This window comes from Crassostrea angulata, chromosome 4, assembly GCF_025612915.1.
Source record: "Crassostrea angulata isolate pt1a10 chromosome 4, ASM2561291v2, whole genome shotgun sequence".
NCBI classification, from domain to species: domain Eukaryota; kingdom Metazoa; phylum Mollusca; class Bivalvia; order Ostreida; family Ostreidae; genus Magallana; species Magallana angulata.
The window spans coordinates 13,162,409-13,180,536 of record NC_069114.1 but is presented as its reverse complement, the minus strand read 5'-3'; the positions used below and the strand labels follow the sequence as shown (position 1 = coordinate 13,180,536).

The following is an 18,128-nucleotide window of genomic DNA, read 5'->3' as shown; positions in this document are numbered from 1 at the left end:
ATTTTATTGGAAGTACGTGATTTTGCAAACAAATTCGTTATAATGTTTAGCGTTTGAAATCGTTCAATGCATAAAAGAAATGCATAGAAATGAATTTCGTAGTATGGTGTTATTGGTCAGTCAAATAATACTTCCTAATATGTAAAAAGTTTGGAATGTTACATGTATCTAAGTCTGTTTATCAAAAAAGGGTAAAATGCGACAATTAAGATGAGAAAAGAAAGATACGCGTGTGATCGAAAAATATCGGCTGTAACTTACTTTTTAAAGAAACTTACAATGACCGGGTTAATTGGGTGAATTTTACATTAATTTCAAAAAAGACTTTGTCCCCATATTTTTAATCAATCGTTTCTCAACTGCTGCCAGCCAGGGTACTTGTTTCTTACCGGTCGAGAAAGGTACGGTTGGCTGCATCCAGTTTGATTTGTTGCTTATTAAAATATGATTACCTTTTGACTGGATGTAGTGTTTTCTTAAAATGTACCATGAACGCGATACTTCAAATGTATCAATGGAAATTAAAAACTGATAATTATGCATGATGGTAGTTTGAAACAAAAAAGGAAATAAGAACATGGGTGTTTATCATAAATCCACTGCCTTGAACAGCGAAGTCGTTTAAATCTGCGTTCTGACAAGACGTGATTTGATTCTGCGCATCACAACGGTGGCTGTGCGAATTAGGCGTTCTGGTATGTCCCTGTAATTTGAGAATCTTTGTGTTTATCCAAACCAAAGGAGTAATAACAATACAAGTCTGTACAGAATATCAAACGACCAATACTTTAACATGCTAAAAAATCTTCTCAGAACAACAATCCTACATTGTATGTGATTATCATACGACGATCTTCATAAAGTGTAGATTCAAAATTGTTGAATCAGAGACCCCCAGATCAATTAGGGATCCCAAGAGGAATTTCACAGAAATATACAAAAAGATGTTTTAAAATCTTCACAAAAGCTACATATATGTACAATGTCATTACTATGCACGCATCCTCAGATGGTATTACTAATTGTTAAAGACATGACCCCGAGGTCAACACAGGATCTCCACAACTCCACAAGGGGTTTAAAATTCAACACGAAAATGATAAACCATCTTAGATTTTAGAATATGATGCCCCAAACTATTGGCAAGGTGAGGGATGTGGCCCAGGAACCTTTTTTTGTCGTTTTTAAGAGATCAAGAATTTCGGTCCCATCACAAAGTATTTCATACATTTTTTTCTACTCTTATTTTCTCAAAAAATGGAAATTGTCAATATATTACTAGTACACATGAATGACAGTGGCGTATATCTATATTTTATTTGAGTTTACAAATGCTTTAGGTTTATTAGTTTAGGGGGAGGGGTGCTTTTTACCAAATTTTTCATCGCTAATTAAAAGTTATATTTAATATTAGTTTACAAAGCAAACTGATTTGTGAATTATAGTAAAAGTTTAATGCCCAGACTTAAAAATTCCGATATTAAATCGCATATGATTGTAATAAGCATGTACTCAAGAATCATATTTCTAAGTCAACTTGTCGGCATAACTATCTGGGAAGTGGTACATGTAGCAGAACTATGCTATATAAATGTTAAATAGTTATTCGGAACATTTTAATTAAGAAAGTATATCGTCTACCATGTAAAGATAAATTTTTCTATATTGCTTTTTGACAATGTTCTATAACCAGAACTGACAATTGCATTTTTTTACAGATTGAATTATTACATTAATGAAATTTATTCCATTATGTTGTTCATTGTATATTGTATAGTTAACTGGAAACATAAATAAATCATTTTATTCGGCCATGGAATAACGTTCTTTAAATAAAAGTTACCGTCATACATTTAACGTATTGTGATAACTAAATATGTTTTAAATGTTTTTCGACTTATGCTTTAAATGTCTTGTAGCTGCAAGAATTTCAATAACAAAGCACTTGCTTGTTAAAACCAAGCGTTCAAATTACTGTTCAAATATTAAAATGCTATTACTGTCAAGTCATACGGTATCAAATAGCACGGAATGGTGTGTATCTGTCAGAATTTTAAATATCATTAACATTTAAGGATATATTTGTTAATTATGTATTTTAGCTCACCTGAGTCAACTAAATTGGCACAACTCCTTTATCTGTGTTACTCAAAGGCTACATGGATATTTTGTCGAAATAGATTTAAAAAACTACAATACCAAACTGAATTTTAAGAATTGCGGTAACCTCTCATGTGACTGCGGGATAAGGCGCGGGCTATCTAATTATAAGCTTATATATAGAAGGTTCTTTTCTCAAGCGAACAACTAAGAGCTTTTCATGCGTTGTATAATTATAAGTTGAAGAGAATTGTTTGAATATTTTATATTTATGATTTACCACTAAGGTCAGAGATTAAGCTTTATTCTGTTGGGGATGGGGGTTGAGAAAACAAAACTTAAGATTGTTACTCTGGTTAAGACTGATTAATTTCTGTATTTTCTCCTATTTTATGAGCACATTAATATAAATTTTAATAATGAAGTCAAATTAAGACCAGATGTAAAATCTTTATAGGCATATTAAAGCAATGAGAACTTGAAAATCAAATTAGAATAAATAGGCGGGTATTACTTCGTAAAGAAGTTGTGCTCTGCTTGTATTCATCCATAAATAAAACAAGCATTCTGAGAATATTGCACAAGCAATACAAGCCCCCTACCGGTTTGTATTGTTTTATGAAAGCTTCAAAGAATACAACTATTTCAGAACTATTTCATGTATAAACGAGATGTTATACTTTGTAAGAGATAAAGAACAGAGAATATTCAAACAATACAGTTGTAATCGTCAAAATTAAAAACAAACTGGGTAAAAAAATACTCTTTATATTATCTTTTGTAATTTCGCTGTTCATTAAGTATTTGCTGGTAGAAATATGTGAAAACAATGCACAGTCATGCAAAATACCATTTCGTACCGTCTACTGTACCACGAATTAAACAGCCCTACCCGATAACAAACCCGAGTGTAGTATTATAAAAAAAAAACCAAGAGGCCCACGGGCTACATCGCGCACCTGAGCAACAATAGGAATGATAAGAGCAGCTTCATAGAGTCATAATACAAAATATCTGGACAATGTGGTTTAATAAATGTAGATCCTATACAAAAAATTCTGTTTCCCCCTGAATATTTTTATGACGACTCCATTCAATTTTTGATCACACATGGATTGCTAAAAGGTTACTCTTATCCGTTTGCATTGAACATAAAAAAATTATATAGTTACATACACAATGATTTAAATCACGTTTTTCTTCACAAACGCGTAAGAATATTTATCAGAAGTATAATTCGCCTACTTAAAGTAGAAATTATTCATGCCTTGCTATTTTGGAAATAAACAAAACGGTGCTTCAATGTATATATAGTATATTTCACGTATCGTCATGCTTAAAATTGCATTAACAGGGCTGACTAATGATATTGCATGCCGATCATTCATTTAAAAGAATACTTGTCAAAATTACTTTGTAGATTTTTGGTAGTAATTCCAATCGCATCCTTGTTAATAATGTTTCAACAGGAAAACAAGAGGCCCCGGGCCACATTGCTCACCTGAGCAACAATACTGTGGTTTCATTAATTTTCGTGGGTATCAATTTTCGTGAATTTTCTGAAAATTACAGTTTCAAGGATACGTAAATTCGTGACCAATGTTCCTATCAATACAAAATGTTATTTGAAATTGCACTTCAATAAACATTTAATTTCGTGGATCAACGTAAGAACAAAATCCTCGAAAACTGGTATTCAACGAATATTGATGAAACCACAGTAGGCATAATAAAATCAGCCTCATAAAGTCATAATACAAAATATCTGGACAATGTGGTATAATACATGTAGATCCTGTATTTAAAAAAATCTGGAATATTCTTATGTCTCTTTTTTAAAAGGATGATTTTACAGTCATATTACATTCAACATTGCAGTTCTAAAAAAAACCTTTACAATTGTTTATACACAGAATATAAACCTATATAAAACTCTGAACCCCTTGTGAGGCCCATTAATCGCCCAGGGGCCAATTCAAAATTTTTTAAAGAATCAGCAATATATAAAAATGCTTACATATAAGTAAAAGCATATATATATTAACATTACAGTTTTTGTGAATAATTAAAATGGTTTCCTTTGTACAACTGAATCCCTAATGTGGCCCCACCCTACTCCTAAAGATTGTGATTTGATCAAATTTAAATCTACACTATCTGAAGTTGCTTTCACTAAGGTAACATAATTTCTAGGCAAATGATTTTTTAGAAAAAGTTTCAGCTTTCCTGCGCAAATGGTTCTTGAGAAGAACATTTTTAAAGATTTACTCTATAAATTTATATGTAAAAAGTCACCCCCCCCCATCGAGGCCACACCCTACCCATTAGGGTCATGATTTTCACAACTTTAAATTTTCACTACCTGCATGGAATGTAAAATATTAATTTTTCTCAAAAATATGTCAACCAGACAATACAAAAGTGTAAGTTTGATCTGTTTTTTTTTTTTTTTTTTTTTTTTTTTGGGTTTGACATTTTGAAGCTGTTTAGCAAGTTTTATATTATTCCTCAAAAGCATAACGAAAACAAGAGGCCCAGGGGCCACATCGCTCACCTGAGCAACACTTGCCTTAATTCTGATCAAATTAGCATTACAGTATCAAAATATCTTGACAACTGAGTACAGGAGATCTTGCTAAAAAAAAAATGAAAATCTGCCAATTTTTATCCACCTCTTATTTTTTGGTAAATACCAAGCCCCTTTTGTTGTTGTACCTGTAAGAAGATTTTTCTCTATTCCTATATACCCCCCCCCCCTTCGTGGCCCCACTTTTCTCCAGGGAATCATGGTTTCATCAAACTTAAATCTGCATAACCTGTGCTTTCACACTAAGTACTGAGTTTCGGACCGAAAACTTTCCCAGAATATTTTTAAAGATTTTCTCTATATATTCCTATGTAAAAATTCAAACCGCCATCACGGTCCCGCCCTACCACTAGGGACTGTGATTGTGCAAGCTTGAATTTACACTTTCCTGGCCTAATAGATTTGAGAAGAAGACTTTTAAAGATTTCCGCTATATATAAAAATTATCCCCCATTGTGGCCCCGCCCTACCCCCAGGGACCATGATTTGAACAAACTTGAATCTACTTTATCTGAGGATGGTTACACGCCAATTTGAGCTTTCTTGACCAAATAGTTTTTAAAAGAAATTTTTTTAAAGATTTTTTCTATATATTCCTATGTAAAAATGTATCCCACAAATTTGAGCTTTCTTGACCAAATAGTTTTTAAAAGAAATTTTTTAAAAGATTTTTTCTATATATTCCTATGTAAAAATGTATCCCACAACTGTGGCCCCACCCTACCCCCGGGGACCATGATTTGAACAAACTTGAATCTACACTACCTGAGGATGCTTCAATTTTAATTTGAGCTTTTCTGGCCTGATAGTTTTTGAGAAGAAGATTTTTAAAGATTTTCTCTATATATTCCTATGTAAAAGTTGATCCCCCAATTGTGGCCCCACCCTACCCCCGGGGACCATGATTTGAACAAATTTGAATCTACACTACCTGAGGATGCTTCAATTTTAATTTGAGCTTTTTAGGCCGAATAGTTTTTGAGAAGAAGATTTTTAAAGATTTTCTCTATTTATTCCTATGTTAAAGTTGATCCCCCAATTGTGGCCCCACCCTACCCCCGGGGACCACGATTTGAACAAAATGGAATCTACACTTCCTGAGGATGCTTCAATTTTTTTTGAGCTTTTCAGGCCGAATAGTTTTTGAGAAGAAGATTTTTAAGGATTTTCTCTATATATTCCTATGTAAAAGTTGAACCCCCAATTGTGGCCCCACCCTACACCCGGGGACCATGATTTGAACAAACTTGATTCTACACTACCTGATGATGCCTCCACACAAGTTTAAGCTTTTCAGGCCGAATAGTTTTTGAGAAGAAGATTTTTGAAAAATGCCAACAAATTTTCAATAATTCTTTATTTTCTCCCCTTAAAAGAGGGCGTGGCACTTCATTTGAACAAACTTGAATCCCCGTCACCTAGCGGTGCTTTGTGCCAAATTTGGTTGAAATCTGCCCAGTGGTTCTTGAGAAGAAGATGAAAATGTGAACAGTTTACAACAACGAGGACTACAACAACGACGACGACAACGATAACGACAACGACAGACAACGGACAAATTGTGATCAGAAAGCTCACTTGAGCCTTTGGCTCAGGTGAGCTAAAAAGGATTGAAAACTGATGTTGGACAGACAAAAGGACGCAGAGGCAAGCTAAAGTCCCCTCCGGTGAAAGCGGTAGGGGACTAATAAAACACAGCACTGAAATACCACTCTATGTATAAGACATTAGATACATGTAGTCTGTTCTTGATTACAAGCACTGCCGCTAGCTGATCAAAGTTATGACAAATGTTACTCACGTAAGCAATGTTGCCCCTGGGCCTTTGAAAAAGCTCTTGTATTAAAATGTCATTGCAAAAACATAAAGTCGTAGTAAGAATATAAACATTACTAACAAAACGATTTAATATTATTCAGAGAAAGCTGAAAGGTTACGAGTTCCCGGTGTATTCAGCAAAAGAATGCCCTGGAAATCAAGCAGAGTGGAAAAACAGGTCCTCTGCTATCAACTGCACGGAGAGTAATGGATACATGTGTCTACCAAACGAAAACTTAACAGACTTGTTAGAATTTTGTTACATATATCCACGAATACTGGTTAAAGAAGGTATGGAAAATTGATATTAACACTCTTGTTAATAAACAAAATGTGCACTTTGCTTGCATTCAACAAGACAATTGATTCATTCCATGATGCTTTATTTCGTTGTAGGTCTCTGTTTATACTTGGCCAAACGCGTCTCTAGAGTAAACTCATATAACTGCCGCAAATTTACACATGGATGCCCTGAATTGAATTATTTCTCCTCTGAAACTTATGTTCGTAAGTAAACGATCTTCATTTACTTAATGGTTAAATTTTTCCATTGTAATACCACTCTTATAAAAAACTCAGAACAACTACAACTGCTCTAATCGGTATATACAAGTTTAACTCTGTTATTTTCTTGATCACTTGAGCTACTCAGGTGAAATTTTGCAATCGGTATTCGTCCATCTTCGTTAACAGCTCTGTCTGAAAGCTAAACGGCCATTTGCTACCTTTTTTGGTTTAAAGTACATATAGGATATAGGAAACCATAATTATAAATAATAATGTAATAACCTTAATATCCCCGGGACCTCATGAGTGGGGCCAACTATGCACAAAGGCCAATTTTTTAAGTCTTCGATGTGAGAAAAAACCTAACTTAATGGTTACGATGTCCATACAGTTCCCTACAAAAATTGTGAAATTCGTGGCATCTGTATCAAGGTTAAGGCCCTAGGGCTGGATTAATATGGCCATAAAAAAAGTCATGGTTATGATGTCCAACTGCGGCATCAAGTTTATCTCTCGCTAGAAACTGCATTAGACGACAGCTAACGCTGATATTGTATCGGCGATTTCCGATGTTATGTCTGAGGTTAAAAATTTATAGTTTCAACATTGTTAACAAAAGAGACAATTATTAGGGGTGGCGTTTAGTGTGAGACTATCGGAAACCATTACGCCAGGATATCTTTCTCGTGTCCTGTATTAGGGTACTTGATTATTATACAGTAACGGATTTACATTCCCTGCTGTATATACATATACTAGTACATATACCATGGTGTTTAGTATCAATCATTCGTTTTCGGTCTATGATTGATTAAAACTTTTCTATTTTTATACAAAGAAATACCATGAAGTTTATTTTGATATTATTTAAAATTTCTACAGATCCGAGTTGTATGGAAATTGAAAATGGGTGTTTCTCTGCTGAACCTAGTTGCAAAAGGTAAGACCGCTTCAGGTTTAATTTGATTTATTTAAAATTTATTAATTTTTTAAATTTTATTTGATTTTTTTTTACCGCCAAAGGACGGTCGGTTAGTTAATTACCCGTATGTTTATGCAGAGTTACGTGTATTATAAATTATTATTGGTCATTCAGACGCTTTGTACATGTACATTGATTTAAAAAAAAAAATCGACTAAAAACTTTGCTCAGAGAAAGCGTCTGCTTGAATGCCATGCTCTACGGGTAAATGTGAAAATATGTTCTTTTTTAAAGTAATGATAAAGTAGTGTGTACAGAATATAAGTTGAATTTGCATTGGTGGTTTTTTTTAAATATTTTTTAAACACACTGGATGATAGCCCCCGCACACGCGGGAATTTACACGTTGCACATTATTATGGTACAATGTTAATATGTTGAACCATATTTTTGGTTCATTGTTGTATATACTGTTTCCGATTTTTTTAAAATTGCTTTCTTAACCTTTTCTTCAATATTAACATAAAACACTAACTGCATGGCTGGATATTTAGAGGAGCGGACAAGAATGATAAATCTAAGCTAAAATTAATGGTATATATACATGTATATGTACATGTACGTGGCCCTAATTCTTTAATTTTCGTTGCAGAGTTGAAAAAAAAACTTCTTTCTTTTTCATTTTACTTCAAACCAGTGAGTAGGGCTTTAGTGCGTAGTCTCTCTAAATTTTGCTCTTTAGGTCAAATTACATTATCATTTTTATCACGTTACAAAATAAAAAAAAATCAGATGAAAGATAGTTAAAAAAAATAGTCACCCCACTTGAACTTCTCCGTTTTATGCAAAACAAATGTGTTCATTGTTTACAAATTAATGTCTAAGGCTTGCTACCAATTTGTTGTGACATAAAGATGTATGAAATAAAAAAGAACTTTTGTTTTCATATTTTAATTTTTTAGATCTATACAATCCACGCGATGGTTAGAGGGGCATGGTCATGATTTTGGTCAAACATTATTTTTCCGATTTTAATTTTAACTATGCTTCAGTAAGGCATTCTTAATAGGCATTCAAAATTTGAGTGTTATTTGTTGAGTTATAAGCATATTACACAACTTAAAATTCTTTGATATGTAAACAAAGTGTCTGTTTACATTTTGAATGTTGAAGTGAAAATTCCAATTCTATACCTAAAATGAATATGTTAAACGTTAGAAACTGTTTAATTATGCTTAAAATAAATTAAAAGACAGACACATCAGGTTGTAAAAGAATTTTTACTGGTATATGGAACCAATTTAAACAAAAAAGGCCACGAGTTTTGTTTACATGACAAAGAATTGGATCGGGAGACGGACCAGGACCCCCCACCCCGATTTTATTTTATTATTTTATTATTTTATTGCAAGTATGTATTTTCATTTTGATGAAAACTACCCCTGACTTGCATCCCCCAAAGCGTGTCCACCACCTTACTCTCATATTTGCTATTTTGTAAGCAGTTACTCTGGTGCAGGCATTTTATAGTTTATTTGCAAAATTTCTTTATTTATAGGCATAGATTTAAAAAAATAAGTAGAATCTGTACTTATAAATTCAGACATTTTGCTCTTATGTCCTTTGAAAATTTATACCTTTACGTTTTCGAATGCAGACTGAAAGGTAAAATAAAATTGCAATAGATTTGGAACATTTTATTACTTAAATAATACTAAGATTTTAATCCAAATTGCAGACAGCCTTTACAGCGCAAAACTTCAATCGACGATACGACACTTGCAATCATTTTGGGAGTATATATTCCCGCATGCATTCTATGTATTTTGGTATTCTACGTGGTCAGAAAAAGTGAGTGTATATTTATTTTTATATTTATATTATGATCCCTGTTTTTATGTGTTTTAGCTCACCTGAGCTGAAAGCTCATGTGAGCTTTTCTGATCACCTTTTGTCCTTCGTCCGTCTGTCCGTCTATCTGTCCGTCCGTCCGTCCGTCTGTAAACTTTTCACATTTTACACTTCTTCTCTAAAACCACTTCGCCAATTTCAACCCAATTTGTCGCAAAGCATCCCTATTACGAGGTGATTATAAATTGCAGAAATGAAACACCGATCTTTATTTAAAACGGAGAAAACCTCGAAACTGTACAAATAGAGGGGTGCATTTTAAAAAATCTTCTTCTCAAGAACTATTGAGTCAAATTCAACGTAATTTTGCAAAAATTATCCTTATGGAAAGCAAAACATAAATTGCAAAAATTATTGGCGATCTCTATTTCAATTTTGAGTAAAAAATGAAGAGATAATTGCTGTCAGTCAGTTTATAACTTCGGGTTCGGTATTCCATATCGAAAACGAAAGTTCATTGTGTAAGGCAGCCAAGTTTGAATGTTGACGCATGGCAAACGGGTCAAACTGACAAGGATGATTTTGCTTATTGTGCAACAGTTTACATGCGAAGGGATACTTGAAACGTGCTTAATATATTTGTGCCAATTTCGTGAAGTCAATTGAGATTCAATCTTTCGATGCGTTGACCTTTTCACTAATGACCGTGGTTTTACGTTGTTTTGAATTTCGTTTATGCTTTTTAACTTGAGAGGAAATATTGCCTGTATATTGGGATTTTTATGATCGAATCAAATATAGACTTCGGTAAATCAGACAGTTAATATTTTACCTGCGCAAAATTAGCATAAAGTGATGCACTAACAGCATATCATATTATAAATACTATTATATAATACATTTTATTGGTAATTCGGTACGATCTCTACGTTATGGTTGATTATAATGCAACGTGTTTTGTTAAGATGCTCTGCATTTTTAGTCTTTACGGAGATTGTTTTGGCTGCTAGAAATATATAGGTATATGTATATTACGAAAAATAAATTGTTCCATTTCTTTGTTTTAGTGCATGTTTCTTCTGTTTTATTTATTTATTTACAATTTTCTCTTTACTAATTATTTTCAGCTGAGTCAAGTTTCGAATTATAAGCAAGATACAGAGCTTTGCTCTCAGAACTCAGGTCATCCTTTTGTTCATTCTGAATAGGAAATACCAAGTTTAAAAATGTTAAGTTGAATGTAATTAACTCTTGTGAACAAAAAAATTGACTCAAACCAAGCAAAATTGTGAGTTCTGTATCTTGCCTATAATTCTACGATTAACGCTGAAATTTTGATTTATCATTAGAAATGTCTCACTAAACGTTAAATACTTGTACAGAAAAATTAAAAGGACGATATGCTATAACAACATTGTGGGGCCCCCTTCTTATACGATGAATCTACACCAACTTTGATGGTTTTCCAGACACAATTAGATTAAAACGACCTCTTTAAAACAGTTTAAAACATTACTGTTACAGGGATAAATCTATTATCGCTAATCTTAAGAACAAATTACAGCGGAAAATCATCTTGATTGTAGCCATTTTTTAACGTTGATCTTGAAAAAAAATGAAAATAAAGTGTGGGCCTTCGTGAAATAGAGCGATATGCCTGTCAATACATTGCAGTTTGAGGCTCATGAGGGGGGGGGGGGGGGAGGGCGGGGTAGACCTTATCAGAAATCTTGACAAGCAAAAAAAAAAAAAGATTCTGAGTATGGCTATGTCTAACTTTGCAAAAAAAAGAGTGGAGGGGGGGGGGGGGGGGGCTACCCCTCCACCCAGCTCCGACGCCTATGCATTGATTATACATGTAATAGCTCTTTAACATATTACATGACAACATTTTTCATTCGAGTGTATTCATCGATCAAGTGAGTAAGGTTATAAAACGTATTCACGCCTAGTAAACAACAATCGTTTATAATGTTGTAGACCAATTAAATATTTGAATGTTTTTAATTTGAGCACCTTGAGGTACAATTTTTAACCGGGTTTTTCAACGGGAAAATCCGGTTATTAAAATGGTGAAAATGGCGGGCGGCTGCCAAAACGGTACCTTCGTTGTACGGATAACTCCTCTTACAGTTCTCAAGATAGGAAGTTGTTCTTTTGCAGATCAATTGTACATGCATATTGCTAGAATTTTGATTTCTGATTACTTATGAAAAAAATACCAGCTTTTGAACTTAATCATTTTTGGGCAAAATATTGCAAATAGGGTACCCTCAATGTACGGAGAACTCCTCCTACAGTTTTCAAGATAGGAAGTTATTCTTTTGCAGATTAATTGTACATATCTCAGAGGTGTGCATATTGCTAGGATTTTGATTTCTGATAATTAATGAAAAACATACCAGCTTTTGAACTTATTCATTTTTTTGGGCCAAATATTGCATATAGGGTACTTTTTATTAAGTGAGGGGGTAGAACTAAAATAAAGAGAATTGGAAGTTAAGAGTGTACCCCTACCAAAATTGTTTTTTCTATCTTGCATAGGATCTTTTTTTTTGGTTAAAAATGGTATTTCATAAGGGTATAATGTCATAGATTAAGTGTAGGAAAATAAGTGTAAAATTTGGATACGGTTTATTTTATGGTATTCTTTTTTTGTGTTTCTACCGAGGGGCCATATGGCACAATATCCTTTGAACACCCATATAAAGCCATTGTTGCTCAGGTGAGCGATGTGGCCCCATGGGCATCTTGTTTGTTGTTGTTGTTGTTTTGCAGAGGAACATTTTGTGTTTTGTGTAATTCGTAAATCTGTATGCTTAGTTTTTTTTAACCATGGATGTCTGTCATGTTGTCCTCTGTGTGTCTAATGGTTAGATGCACAATGTAAATAAGAATGACGCACAATGTCCACAATTTGAACCAATACTAACAAATTGCATTGGATTTCATTTATGGCTTGCACATTCAATTAATGGTAATGATAATTGAATATACATTTGCATGTAATACACTGACCTTGTGAGTGTGACAATGAATAAAGAATTGACACTTTTGACTGACGGTCAATCAACTACAAATATAAACAATCAAAGTGCAGATGCATAAAGTTTTGGTAGCATTGATTGGCAATACTGGTTTAGTTAGAAGAATCGTAGCTCTACTGATCTTTGCACTTTGAAATTGGTTTCAAGATTTTTTTTATCTTGATAATAAAATTTATTATTTTACCTTATTATAATAATTTTACTGATTGGGTCTAGACAATCACGTGACATGCAGGGCAATACAACTTCATAATCCCTGACATCGTAATCGTCAAATATTACGTTAACATTATAATTTCCATTCCATGCATACGAAAAATCTCGAGGATGAGCATACGACAAATCAACTAATCAATTCTAAAAAATGTTTTAAATGCCTTTATAATCAGAAAACTATCAAAGAAAGAAATCCTATTCTTTATTGCATGAATTTTCCTGAGGTATGAAGATTTATTTCCCCACAAAAAATAATATATCTTTCGGGCGTCGCCCTTGGGAATTTTGATTTATCTAGGGGGAATAAATCTGCATACCTCCCGAAAGTTCATGCAATAAAGAATAGGATTTCTTGATGCAATTCATTATTAATTAGCGTAAATAAGAGTCTGAAACACAGTTTCATCGATCCACGAATCAAGTGAAATGTTGAAGTTTTTCATAAACGGTCAGTTTGAAATTAATGTAAATATTTTTTGACGAGCAAACATTACGATTTATACGTTGATGTTATACATATACTCCTGAGTGAATACATGTATAACTAATTTAGAAAATGGAACAAGTGTCAGAGATTAGAATACATTTTTCTACAGTAATTATTGACTAAAGTAAACTGACTAAACATGCAGAGTCATGTTTATAAAGAAAATCAAAACAATATACTAGGATAAATCTGTTGCACTAAAAATAGATTCAACGCATTAATTTAGAACTGATGAAATAATTATAACTCATCGAAAACAAATGGAGATAGTAGAGTTTTCCCCTTTCCGTCATTCCTGTCAAGGTAATGGCGGATCATTCATGACAATATTTCTATACAAGTATTCTTTTTAAAGTAATGATCGGCATGCAATATCTTTGGTCAGAACTGTTTATGTAATACAAAAGCACATGTATACAGCACCGTTTTGTTAATTTGGTATGAATAAAGTTTACTTTAACGTGGTATGGGACATCTGTCGATTTTAATGTGGATTAAAGTACATTAAGGAAGAAATACTTATGACTTACACATTCGTAGTAACCCCTCTGACTCGCTGCGCTACGCTGTTAAATGACAATATTGGGAAAGAAATACTTATATAACTGCACTTAATGTTATTGTTTATTTCGATAAACAATACGTCACAACATGGAAGTGTTTCATACCACCTTAATTAAGAAAGGCAAATTATACTTCCGATTAATATTTTAACGGATATGTGTAAGATAAAGGTGGTTTGAATCATTATGTATGTAAACGCATACATGTTTTACTGTCAAGGCAAACGGATAAGAGTTCTGACGTTTTTAGTAATCTACGTGCATTTATGATACTGTCATTGCATAGTTAATAAAAAAAGTGCAGGGCGCAATGCGTGCGCATATAGTCAAACTTACTGGATGCCTTATATGGGCAGAGACGATATCAGTAGTAAATTGCATGAGGAGTTCAATGGTACGAATTGTTTTCACAGAATCTGCGTTTAAACCAAGGCAATCAGTCCATTATTAGCGCAAGTTTTTGTATTGGTAAAGAAAGAAACTAGGCGGTTAAGATTAAATTCGACAGAAATCAGGATGCACAGGGAGAATGAAAATTAAATCGATTTTTTTGCACAGTTTTCGAATAATAATTGTTATTTGGTTTCTTTTAAGGATATGTGAACCTGACATGAAACTAACTGAATAATTGAAAAAATTGTTTAAACAGACTCTAATCGATTTGTTTTTGTCAAAAAAGACATTTTAAGCATATGTTCGTGAGTTCGTTTCCATGGAAACGACCTTCAAACCTACCCATGTTCAAAAAATTAGAACGAGAAAAAAAACCTTAAATGCAAATTAAAAATGTCATAAAAGACATATTTACAATTAACTAGAAAACTTTTCTCACCAAAATATTAAAAAGGTTAATAAAATACTCTATTTATCTGAAAATGGATTATAAGAATTCCTTTTATTTAATCCGCTATTTTAGTTTGAATTTCCTAAGACCACTAAAAAAGTGACATTTTTTGACGTGACCAGAGCTAGAAAAATTGCAAAAAATACTAATTCATATAATTACACTCTTATTTTTTTGAAATGTTAATAGCAAAAAATTAATAATAAATAATTGGCATGTTGGTGAATTAGAAAAAAAGATAATAAAGTCTGAATTTCCTCTGACCTCTATTGAAATAGAAGCTACAAACCCTACATGCCGTTATAAAAGACGTATAATTCAGTTTTAAATGGCAATTTCTTTCAACTAGTTATACTGTGAACATGCATAAGTTCTTGTAGAACAAAATTAATGGAGTTGTGTTGCAAATACTACAATTAATTGAATAAAAAAGGCTGAAAATCCGAATTTCCTCTGATCTGACTTTTACAAAAAATCACTCTGCGCGCTTCATGAAAGTCAACACTGCCATAAATGGTTGTATTTCTAAAAACCAATCATATAAAGAGAAAATGATTCTTTCATTTAACAATTGTTTCACTTCCTAAAGAGTTTATATTAATGGTAATTAACAGAGTGTCATAGTTGTGCATCTGATATAATCAAGACACTCTAGTCTCTGTACACAAAAAAGAAAAACAAGCATGAAAACTTTAATACACACAATCTTTATTATGCCTTTGTTGAAAGATTTAAAATACAATCAAACCAAATAAATCACAGGTTTCATAAAAATCATATACTGATTGTAATTAATTTGAATTTCCTCTATAAATCTTCAAAAGTTTTGTCTGATTTGCAAGGTATTGCATTAAAATGGGTGTCGGAAAATAGGAGAATCTTTCAAATGATTACAGGTATAAAATAAAATTTGATACTTAATCATAATAATTCTTTAAATCATATTATCTGATATTGGACTTAACAACACTGCAGATTCTGAAATGATTTATGATTTGTCCTTATGTATATACATGATTGTATGCAATCCTATAATTCCTTTGAACTTTGAACCCTTCCTTGGTCCCCATATTGGTCTTGATGCTATTTATAATGTATGATTTAGACTTTATCGAATTGATTATGCAGGGTAATATATTACAATGGTTCAGCCTCAATTTGAATTAAAAATTTAAAAATGTGGAAGGCCACACCAATTAAATTTCTTTTTCATCGGATCCTGCATGCTCATGTTTAAATAAAACGGCTACAAAAAATAATAATCTTATTATTTTATCGCTCGCCCGCTTGTACCCTTTTCCACTTAATGTCCGACAAGCAAGAAATTATATTGGTGTGGCCTAATTGGGATATGTATATTTTTTTTCATGCAAAAATGATAAAAATATAGATAAGGATAAGTTATAACAAAACTATTCTTATTCACAAAAATCATTTCAAAAAATATTTAAAACTAGACTCTTGTTGCAAAAGCAACAAAAAGGTCTTCCGTTTTGATATACATGTGTTGAGTCACGTTATGTCCGCCGTCACGTTATGTCCGCCGTCACGATATGTCCGCCACTTTTTTGAAAAAATCGTCACGTTATGTCCGCCATCACGAAATGTCCGCCACTTTTTTGAAAAAATCGTCACGTTATGTCCGCCATCACGAAATGTCCGCCACCTTTTTGAAAAAATCGTCACGTTATGTCCGCCATCACGAAATGTGCGCCACTTTTTTCGAAAAAAATCATCGTTGTGTCCGCCTTTACAAAAATTCCGTATATTCCCCCAAAAGTCATTACCATATGTCTGCCGCCTTCAAATTTCAGAGAAATTGTATTAAATGCATGCACGTCGCTAAAAATGTCAGCATATTTAAATAAGGAATCATTCTTTGAGTATTATGAGGTGATAGTTTCGGTCGGGGCGTGATCAAATCCAATAAAGCCCGAAGGGCTTTATGATAGATTTAATCACGCCCTGACCGAAATTATCACCTCATAATATTCAAAGAATGATTGCTTATTACTTAAATTTATATAATTTTAAGCCATCGTACTATTAAGTATTTAAATATAAATAAGCAAACCCCGCTCGCGGTCTCAATTTGGCGTCATTTTTATTATGGGTTATATAGTACAAAATCGATACGTAGTGTTGTCACAGGCAAAGACACTGGAAAATGTAAGTATATATGAATAGGGAAAACCCCACTTGCGCCCCAATTATACGTTATTTGAATTTACTGGACTGTATAATACAAATTCGATTTGCAGAGATATTACATAAAAAAACACTTAAAAATATAAATATTCCTATCAAACTGAAAAGGGGGGGGGGGTGTCGGTTTTGACGCCTATGCATATGTTATCTTTTTTATAATGTTGTGACTTTATAATAACGTTTAAAGCTGCTTAGTCTGATTATATATCAACAACCAACGATCACTTAATACAATCTCCAATATACTTAACACAAAGTCATGTATACTTAGCACAAAGTCATGTACATTTCTGTATGTGTATGTATACATATCTCGTACATCCGACGTCCCACACATATTCTCATATGTATTACAACTTTATCATTATCTCGTAATAAGTTAAAATTATTATGTTCAACTTATTTGTACGTATTACATACAGCTGTATTTTTCGTTATTTCGACTGAGTATTTTGAATGTACGACATAATATCTCCTTATAACGACTTCATAACTGCTTATGACTACATGTTATCGCGTACATAAAACAATTATTTCGTTATTACACTGCACGACTCATTATTTCATGATGACGTATCGTTTTGTAGGCATGACACATTTTTCGACATTCAGATTTAGTACGACATATTACTTCGTTATCACAGTGTACGACTTAATACTTGTACATATGACATATTTTTCGTTATTTCGACTGAGTATCTCGAATATTCGACATAATATCTCGTTATAACGACTTCATATCTGCTTATGGCTACATGTACTCTCGTGCATATAAACAATTATTTCGTTATTACACTGCACGACTCATTATTTAATTTCGACTTATCATTTTGTAGGCATGACATATTTTTCGTTATTCCGATTAAGTATCATGTTTATCGGACTGAGTATTTCGAACGTACGAAATATTAACTTGTTATAACGACGAAGTATCTCGTTTTAACGACATGTTATCAAAACGTACGACATATTACTTCG

General features: G+C 32.9%; 1 protein-coding gene across 1 annotated transcript in view; it reads left to right on the top strand.

Moving 5' to 3' along the window:
- The window catches only part of LOC128180108 (uncharacterized), a 108,264-nt gene that overhangs the window by 316 nt on the left and 89,820 nt on the right, over positions 1–18,128 (top strand). Inside the window, exons 2-5 of the mRNA XM_052847971.1 lie at positions 6,607–6,796; positions 6,902–7,012; positions 7,895–7,952; positions 9,673–9,785. Coding sequence (XP_052703931.1) covers positions 6,607–6,796; positions 6,902–7,012; positions 7,895–7,952; positions 9,673–9,785 — 472 coding nt within the window. The remainder of the gene's footprint in view (positions 1–6,606; positions 6,797–6,901; positions 7,013–7,894; positions 7,953–9,672; positions 9,786–18,128) is intronic.